Source organism: Montipora capricornis, chromosome 2 (assembly GCF_036669925.1).
Source record: "Montipora capricornis isolate CH-2021 chromosome 2, ASM3666992v2, whole genome shotgun sequence".
NCBI lineage: Eukaryota > Metazoa > Cnidaria > Anthozoa > Scleractinia > Acroporidae > Montipora > Montipora capricornis.
In genome coordinates, this window is record NC_090884.1 from 54,154,775 (window position 1) to 54,164,774 (window position 10,000).

Sequence of the window (10,000 nt, forward strand, 5' to 3'; positions counted from 1 at the left end):
CCCTATTGCTGCAGCTGGACGCCTTGGATACGCTTTCATTTGAACCTCTTTTTAGGTTCGCCGTTCCTGTAATTTGCGATAGTTCAGTGGTGGGAAGACATTTGTAGGTGCCGTCATATTCCTGTGATATTATTTTCTTCTCTCTCCTAAGGTTACACACGCTGTGGTTTGAAGAAAGTGCTTCTGAAAAGAGGTGGACCGAAGAAGATACCCGCAAACTCGTTACCAGGTCTGGTGGTATTCTTTTTTAAAGAATCAACTTCACAGTATTTTCGGTTTTTTTGGGAAAATGTTTGGTTAATCACAAGTTTTGAAGTCGAAAATGATAAACTGGAATTCCTCAAACCGATCAACTTATTGTTGGATCAAGGTAATTGCGTGTTTGCGTGAACATGACAAACATCGGGCTGGCGTTTTTCAAGATAACCCAAATGCAATCCGCTTCAATCTTGTGGTTTTTTCTCCATTCATGCCTCTCTTTGCCTTAAAAAAAATACCCATAGGGGCTTTTCAGGGTCAATGAAACACAATTAACGAAACAACAGAACACAACAACAACTACTGTTAAGAATCCCTACTGGCTGGAGGCAAACCAGTTGGCTTTTGACAAGTGCAGCTGGGAAGTTGAACCAGGGATTACCGGGATCAAATTCAACGAGTGGTCAGAGCGGGTCTTGAACCCGGGATCTCCGGATCTCAAGGCAAGCACCCTAACCACTGGGCCACACTTCCTCCGTAATGTTTTGTGCTGTTCTACAGCTTTCAGCAGTAACTGCGTTGTTCCATCCCATCTTGGGGGGAGGCGCGGTGGCCTCATGGTTAGAGCGCTCGACTCCGGATTGAGTGGTTCGGGTCCTGGCTCGGGACATTGTGTTGTGTTCTAGGGTAAGACACTTTACTCTCACGGTGCCTCTATCCACCCAGGTGTATAAATGGGTACCGGCGAATTTAGTACTGGGGGTAACCCTGCGATGGACTAGCATCCCATCCAGGGTGGAATAGAAATACTCCTAGTCGCTTCATGCTACAGTAACCGGAGATAAGCGCTGGCGTGATGGGCCTTCTAGGCACGTAGCAGACTTTACCTCCATCCTATCTTGTGGGTGTGTCCGTAAATTACAACGACATTTGGTTCTTCTTGCCATTGAGGATGATAGTATCCCAGTCATTAATCCATTCATTTGGTTCTTCTTGCCATATCCATTCTTTAATCCATTTACTAATAATTCATAAGGGTGACAGCCAACTGAAACGCACTGTTCAGGTCACATGATTGGATAGGTCTGTAAAAGTCTCCCCAAATCAAGGGTTGCGAAAACTTTATCAGATATTTCATCATCTACAATAGTTGACCAAAGATCATCTTCCGCAGTACACGTTTCGTCTTGTTTGAATTCCAACAAATCTACTGACGGGTGAAGGGCATCACTAACAACTTTTACTTCGCAATCCAAATGATCCGATGACAACCTTACTACAAACATTCAATAATTCCCAAAACAATATCTGATTTGTCGTGAGAGCACGCGCCCTTACAACACTGCCGCTCGTGTTGTAAACATTACTTGTTATCTTGTAATGAGATGCAAGATGTCCTATAAGAATATGCTTCGTCAACATTCGTTGTGACACTTTCACATGAAATTCATGTGGGCAACCCAGGTGATAATTAGGGGGATTTTAGGAGAGTACCTGACATCACCTATATGAACCATTAAAAAGGCAAAGAAGATGTAAACAAACCTGTGAAAACAAGTTTGTTGTTTTTACTGCGAAGGGTACTAAAGGGCGTGGAATTGTTTTACTTCCGATGATTAGACCCCCTTGAGAACAATTTGTATGTAAATTTTGTGTTGTCGAGTACGTTGCCTCTTATTTAATGTTATTGTTTTTACTGCTGTGATATTGTGTTATTTACAGTCTTCATTTTACAGATTGTACAGGTCAGGGGTCACCGAGGAGTGTGATATTGATTGGATGGAGGTGAAATCTGAGTTCGAAATGTAAGTGACTTCTGCTGCTCAGAAATTGTTTGCCCTTGGACGCGCACATCACAAGCAATCAAGAACAGCAGGAAACTACTGTGTGGGGTGGAGATCGGTGGAATCTTCTCAAATGCATAATTGTCCTCCTGGAATAAGCCTGCAGTCCAAATCTGTTCCACTTTATCCACGAGAATGCGAAAACTCCCCTTTTTTCAATCATAATTTTGCTTTCAGTTTGAGTACCAATAACCAGTTAATTCGGGTGGTTATTGCATCGGACTACTTACCGTGTGTGAGTTTTCACAAACCGGAAGCCCTTCCCCACGACAAAATTTCGCGGGACGTCACAGTGACACTTCCTACCTGACTTGGGAAACTTGATTAAGCTAAACTTGACTAAGTATTTGACATGTAGTACTTTTTTTCTCAAAAGCGACTGCTCGCCTTATTGGCTCCATAAAAAGTGGCATCATATCAAGACGAGGGTACCTAACTACCAATTGCTGGACTTTGAAGGTGTGTAATCCCTGTTTGAAAAGACTGTTCCTGATGCTAAAATAATTGGATTCCGGTAGAGTAAGAATGCGAGAATTTTCCTACGTTAGTGGACTTCGTAAGAGGTGGGTCCTGGTTAGGATGTTGAAGTGGTCGGAGCACACACCTCCTACCACTAGGATTCATTTCCCGGTTGTTGCTCTGAGTGGGTTGAGTTTGTGTTGGTTTTTGGCTCTGTTCCGAGGGTTTTTGTCTGGGTTCTCCTGTTTTGCCAAAACTAAGGATACGAAGCTGATGATGAGGACATCGACAGAGTAAAAGACATTGACGGTGGTGAAATTCGGATGATAAACTTAGAGAAAGCAGTCTTATTGCAGACAGCAGGAATTCTTTGAAAAGTACTCAAAATTGAAGGAAACTTGTCGGAACTGAATTTTGAGGAAAACATTTCCCATTCCTGTGTGAACTTGAAGTAATGACAATGATAATAATAATAATGATGATGATGATGATGATGATGATGATGATGATAATAATAATGATATTGATCATGATGTGAGAATGAAAATGAGAATAAACTATCGTGTTTTAATGTGCATTACCAATTCAAATAAAGAAAAAAATAAAGTTATTACAGAAAAAAAATATGATAAAAATGGAAAAAAAATACGTTTTCAAGGTATGATAAAAATTCCCTTCGAAAAAGATGAGATTTTAGCTTAGCTTCAAAGCTCTCGGGTTTTTGGCGCTCCTAATGCCCAGTTGTAGCGCATTGCAAACTCTTGGAGCAGTCCGTAAAAGAACTGGTCAGCGAGGTTGATAAAAGCATACGCATAAGGCTTTTGGTACATATTAATTTTCGGTTCTTTTGTTCTTTAGATGCCATTGATTATCTTTACCAGAAGTATGGAAAATCCAATGAGACATCGGCGAGAGATACCGAGTAGCTAGGCAACATTCAACTTGAGTCTCTTTTAAAGCCTTGATCGCATACGACGGATGCGAACGCATGTTCTGGCATGCGAGGATATCATTCACTTGAGAAAGCCTTGCATAATTTTCGGTTAAAAAAAAGAAAATCAAAGAACATTAATTGCCGCGTTAAGACGTCAACTCAACAACGTTGTCAAAATACGTCGTCATGAGACTATGAGAGTTCATTCTGGACTTTGAAAGCAAACAGCAGTTATTTTTAACAAATCTTATTACAAAGAAGTAACCTAACTATGTCATATTATCTTTTCTGGCATTTCCAACTCTCAAGTTCTTTCCAGTAGCTTGTACCCCTATCGTTATTGTCGTGTTTTCCATCTTGGTGTAATAAATATAAATTATTTTTCCTTGCTGAAGTAAAGTTATTTACTGTTGTTGGTTGTGATGACTGTGCCATACAGTCGTCATTGTAAACAGACCATGCCACTGGATCAAAAGAGAATATTGGCGAGATGCTGTGGATTTTACGAACTTTCATGATTTACATGTTAATGTAGGCAAGACAGTATTCGCTGTACATGTAAAGCGTTCCTTGCGGTTTGACCCGGAGTCGCCCACCGAGGGAACTGTTAATTCATAAAATAATATGAAAATTCGGTAATTTATCTGAGCAGGTGTAATCTTCGAACTGTGCCGATGATCATCAACTTGATTCCTCTGGTAAAACAGTAACCGATGTTGAAGCTACTTTGTATACCGAGGAGAGTATTATTGAAGACTGGTAAGAGGGCAACATACTTTAAGGAAACGATTAAAAGTATCACTGAGCCAATTCGCCCTTGTTGCACGGCGGCCATATTGTCCCGGGAGACCAAAAAAGCTTTGTTTTACCACGCCAAGCCTTGCAGTGGAAACCATGGGGGTGAGGCTTGGCGTGGTAAAACAAAGCTTTTTTGGTCCCCTGGGACAATTTGGCCGCCGTGTGCTGAGAGCCAAGACTCTACAAAAGGATATGAACATTTTATAATCCAATGCATCTATTAGAACTCTATCAGAATTACGGCTATTAGGAGTGACGATTGACGAGAAATCAAATTTCCACAACCATATAGGCACTGTTTGTAAAAACACAGCAAAGAAAATTGGTGTCTTGATGCGGCTACAAATAAAGCGAAGCGGCTCATATAAAAATCTGCTATAATTCCGTAAGAACCATAAGAGTCCTTTATTTTAACGAGAGTGCTTTGTATGAAGAACTTGTGAATACTTCAAGTTGCCGCGATTTTGCGAAATATAAAACTACAGGTTGTCGCGATTCTAACGAAGTTAAGAATGATCTTTGTTTGGCATATATTCAGGGTCTCTTTGAGAAAAATACACAGTTATAACCTAAGAAATTCTGATTTTGTAATTCCCAGATTTAATTCTGTGAGGTTTGGAAAGCACAGTTTAAGTATCTGGGTCCTTTTCTGTAGGCAAAACTTAAGCAGAATATCAGGCACTCAACGTCCTTTGACTCTTAAGCCCTGACCAAACTATCGAATAAAGTTGGATTCAACGCTCCAACTTTGCTCGAACCAACATTGTTCGACCGTTTGGCCACCCATGTCGGATGATGTTCGTCCAACACTTTTTGTTCGATCAAGTGTTGGATGGAGTTTGCTTTGATCAAACATTGCGACTAACAATTCCACTCGACGCGACAATGTTGCAGTGTTTTGCCGCTCTTCCAACAAAGTTGTGTCCTGAATCGAGTCAAGTTCGCGCTGCTAGCCAATCACGAATCGCTATTTTATTTTCAAGCCTAGGTTTGTAGTATAATTTGCAACAAAGATGGCGAACAAGGATCAACAGCCAGAAACCTCGATCAGCGAATATGAAGCAAGGCCATGTCTTTGGGACACTTTTAGTCCCCTTAATCACTATCGCTCTGTTTGGAGATTTCTGGTTCAATAGCGTTTACAATTTCTGCAAATTGATCCAAGCTCACTCTCATCATCTCCCACGCGCGTATGTATCTTGCAGTGAACATACCCTTTCCTACACGTTCTCTTAACCATTTTTAGTATTCCTCGTTTGAATCCATCATTTCCGTCCTCAAACAGCTCCATTGGCATAAACGCTACCATCGGTTTCGTTTCAGTGTTAACTCCATACTTATAACTTTAGCCCCAAATTGAACTTGAATGTTTCATCAAGCAATGTTGGATAGTGTTACTACCACTACCTCAACATTTACATCTACTTTGACTCCCTGACCTCACCATGTCATGTAACTGGCTGTCTGACATTTATCTCAGGTATCCAGCAACCCTATCATTGTTGTCTTCTTTCTTTAGGTGTGATATCATAAATTCTAATTTTGTGCAGAGATGAAGCTATTTTGTTGTTTTTGTTATTGTTGACGACTGTATTACAGTCGTCATCATTGAGAGATACGTTACGTTATTAAAGGAGCAGAATATTGGTGAGATGCTGTGGATTTTACTAAAATGTATGATGTATGCAAGACCGTGATAGTATTCGTTTTATCGCGTTCTTTGCAGTTTTGGCTCGAGGTCGCGCATGCACCGACAGCATTGTTAATTCCCAAAATCAGTTGATGAATACGGCATTTGCAAGCCCTTCATTTCTTTCGTCCTTACAGCATTATCATTACCAGACTAACCCACTGTATAGTTACAGTGTGCGAGTTCTTAACAGTTCAAAAAGACTCCGCCGAATTCCTTCATTTCGCCACACGTAAATTCCTGGATTAAGGCAACTGTTCAAAAGAACTGCAGTCTCAGCTATGGGATATATCACGTGATACAACAGATCCTTCCTCGCAAGACCCGCCTGGTCCACAATGGTGGTGCACAATGTCGGCGTAAAGCATAAAAACAAAGTTCCCGTTACGAAAGCTACAGTTTTCGAAGCTTTCGCCTCTCGATGGTTTGATTGCGCTTGAAGTTCGGTGGGTCCGTTGGCAGAATTGAAAGCGTTATCGGTCATCTCCACAACAACCTGTGCGTTACACCTCTTAACGAGTCTTAGTATTTTGATATAAACCGCTGATGTCATGACGAAATTCGTTAATATTATCAATGATATGACACCTATTTCTTGGTTACTGTTGATGCCAAATGAGAAACGAAGTCCAAGTAGTATTGCACTAGCGGTAAGCCATACAGCGACCGAGACTGCGACTACTCGTCTTGTATGGACCCTTTCAATGTAACAGTACGGATAAAATACCGCAAGGTATCTTTCCACGGAGATCAGTGTGAGAGTAAGAAATGACATACAAATGCAAATCACTCCTGAAAAGGAGTAGACAAGTAGCTGTGTGCACGGAAAATTGTCTGACCTCGCGTTTATCTTGCTAGCTTGATAAATTATATAGGAAGGTTGGACAAAGAATCCAACCATTAAGTCTGTGAAGGCTAAGCATAAAATCGATGAATTGGCTACATTTCTCAGGCTCGCTTTTCTTAGAACAGAAGCAAAGACCAGGACGTTTCCAAAGACTGTAAGTGGACAAAGGAGCCCATTTACAACGCATAATGAAACAGATACAGCGAGAAAGAGGGTAGTCTGTGGAAACGGTGCCATTTGAACACCAAGCGGTTCAATGTACTCACAAACAATCTTGACTTGTTCACCAGTCACATTTGTTGAAAGGAAGGTATGATTCATTTTGATTTAAACTTTCTCAAACGAAATCAGACAAAACTGAAATATTGGTTTTGTCCAATGACACAATGACACTGTAAAAAAAACCTTTGTACCCGAAAGTGACATACCATGACGGATGTCTATCCAGCGGGATAACTTCAGTATGTTTATTTTTGCTCATCGGTGTTAAAACAAGAGAGGTCGTGTCAACACAGATTCAACGGTCGACACACCCATTGGTAATATTTTCACAGCTTCTTTTGATCAGGTGCTTAAGGTTTTAACTCTTGTACAAATAAATCGGATACGCGCATCTCTTGTGAAAGAAAATTTAAAAAGGCCCTCGTTTCGGTTCGGTGTCGGATATCCACCCGGAAATTGGACAACAAACAGTTTTCTCCCATTGTTTCTAATCAAAAGTAATTAAATTGTTTTTTAGTCCCAGCTGACGAGGGATAAAATATAGTGACGGTCAACTCCTGCCTGATTACCATAATTTCGATATCTATGGGGTAGAGGTGGATTACAATTTCTCTTCGTTTTGACTCATTCCGGTCCATACCTTGTGCTTTATTGTAGGCTTCTGTTGGTTGAAACATTGGGCTTTAAACTGATAACTTGTCTGCCCTCACAGTTGTCAGACAGCGTTTCTATTGCTTGGACAAGGATTTTATCATATAAGAAAAAAATATATTGATCTTTCGAAGGCTTTTGCCAGTTTATCACTCAACCTCCAACTTGCTTAAGTTAAAAGAGGCAAGCTTGCTTTTTGTACGAGAGGCAACAAAATGACAGAATTGGTAGTACTAAATAGTGCTATATAGCTTTGGCCTTGATTCCTAAAGGAGTGTTTTGGGACCAGTACTTTTTAACAATAAATGACATGTTTTAAATTTTGTTGGGGAAGCTAAACGTAATATAATATGCAGATGATCAACAAATTTGGCGATCCTGCAGCACTTCACCTTTGAAAGGAAATGGAATCAAATTAGTACTGCTAGAAATGGTCTCAGTTAAGGCTAACTCTTGAAAATTCCAGGACATGACTTCAGGCAAGAAGAAATGCTATTTTACATTTAAGATTGGTAATGAAGAAATCGAAACTAAGGAGAGTACCGGAAGTCAACCTGAACAATAAACGTTTCGGTAGGGCGGTGCACAATCAAATTCAAGTCATTACAAGATTCTGACTGCACCAAAGTGAGGCTTTATAAAGCTTTTAATATGCGGTCTAATTTTCAGTATTGCGGCATGATATGGCATTTCTTGGGCGCTAGGCCTGATTTCGAAAAATTGGAACCCCCTTAAATAAACATGTTTGCGACTAATTATTGATAATAAAGCTAGCACTTATGAAATGAAAATTACTTGATGTGTTGATTCTAGTTTTCTAATCTTCCGGTAGTTCACCTGCTGATATATCGGCATTATTACGCCTAAAACTAACCCCACTTTCTCAAAGGCAAATACAAATTGCAATCACGATGTGTTATCAAATACTACTTATGGTAAACACTCCTTTAAATCAATTGTTAAATTTCTTGCGCCTACTCAATGTAACTGCCCGGAACTAACGGAGGTTGCCAATATTCCAAAGCTCTCAAACAGTCACAGGATCTCTTGGTACAAGATAGAGTTTCGAACTCAACGGATTGATTCAAAGTAATTTAATATATGGACAATCAGAAAATAATCAACCAAGGCTGTGTACAGTGTTATTGCTATAAATACTGATGGTGGAGTTGACAAATCGAAGTCGAACGGTAACAAATAAATCCGTAGTTTGTACAGGATAATGTTCGTAGTCTGGATGATAAAGGTTTACAGATGTAGAAGCCAACTGTAGTTATTCATAAGTTGTAGTTCTCAGATAGATCGTAGGTTCGAACTGAAATAGGATATTTAAGATACTAACAATTATTATAGATTCTAACTTATCTTAGCATAAAATAAGCTTGATACGTGGCACGATACGACAAAAAATAGAAACAACAAAGGCTACACATGCCTTGCATGAGGCTTAATATGGACGTGTAGCGCATAGTTACATATCCACTTGCATACGGCATATATATAGTGGACGGTTACAACGATATCCTAGAGATTTTAAATCGAAAAGTGTTGCGTCGAAAGCTAAAGAATATACCTAGATATACGACTTAAATTACTATAGCTTTGATATTAATACAGTAAGAAAACGACGAAAACGATCATCATTTTGACGAGCATTTGACAAATGCAACACTTGAAAGGTTAGGACAAATAAAAGGATAAAAAAAACTTACGTACTTCGGTTTACGCTTGTACCAATGGAGACAGGGAAAAGGGTAGCAGTAGCAGGTTCTATAACCTTACTGATAGCACGAGTAGCAAATTTCTTCTTTTACTATGAGAGATTCGCCTAGTATTTATTTCATATAGGACGTGATCCGAGTTTAGGTGTAGAAGAAGTTGGGTATTTGCGCATTTCCTCACGGTAATTCCTACGCCCTGGTGGGCGATCTACGCGACTTATTTTTGTGAGATTCTAACACGTTCCGTAGCTGTAATCAAACTCTAGATGATTCGAATAAATGAGAAACGTTTTCTTAAAACTAACACTCAATGGTATGTGCTCACTGATTGTTCAGAAATAATGTGCGAAAATTGCCCGGACTTCGTCAGTTAGATAACTAATTAGTTTCCATTCAGGACTTATTTTTCTTGTACATTTTGATTTTTTATTTCTATTGTTATTACTTTCTTTTCTATGGGAGATACTCGCGCTTTTGCGCTAGTCTTAAATCTGAGGTGAAATACTGCAAGTCTTCGCTTCTTTAGTTCGCGTGACTTGTTCCAGGTGCCATGTCCCATGCATGCAATGAGCTTAAAAAATCACGCAGTCTCAGATGGGCATGTCGCCGACGATGCGAAACATTACACTTGGCTGC

General features: G+C 39.9%; 2 protein-coding genes and 1 long non-coding RNA gene across 3 annotated transcripts in view; 2 read left to right on the forward strand and 1 right to left on the reverse strand.

Annotated features, from left to right (window-relative positions):
- The window catches only part of LOC138027139 (cyclin-D-binding Myb-like transcription factor 1), a 23,083-nt gene extending 19,258 nt beyond the window's left edge, over window positions 1–3,825 (forward strand). Inside the window, exons 8-11 of the mRNA XM_068874655.1 lie at window positions 152–229; window positions 1,935–2,003; window positions 2,419–2,501; window positions 3,360–3,825. Coding sequence (XP_068730756.1) covers window positions 152–229; window positions 1,935–2,003; window positions 2,419–2,501; window positions 3,360–3,427 — 298 coding nt within the window. The 3' untranslated portion in view covers window positions 3,428–3,825. The remainder of the gene's footprint in view (window positions 1–151; window positions 230–1,934; window positions 2,004–2,418; window positions 2,502–3,359) is intronic.
- Window positions 3,826–4,650: 825 nt separating this feature from the next.
- LOC138038116 (histamine H2 receptor-like) lies at window positions 4,651–7,213 on the reverse strand. Its single transcript, XM_068883937.1, has one exon. It carries the CDS (start codon window positions 7,089–7,091, stop codon window positions 6,093–6,095), a length of 999 nt encoding a protein of 332 aa, XP_068740038.1. The 5' UTR covers window positions 7,092–7,213; the 3' UTR covers window positions 4,651–6,092.
- Window positions 7,214–9,954: 2,741 nt separating this feature from the next.
- Window positions 9,955–10,000, forward strand: part of LOC138027149 (uncharacterized) — a 2,651-nt gene continuing 2,605 nt past the window's right edge. The window contains exon 1 of the long non-coding RNA XR_011127414.1: window positions 9,955–10,000. This exon is cut by the window's right edge and continues 440 nt beyond it. This is a non-coding gene — a long non-coding RNA (uncharacterized lncRNA).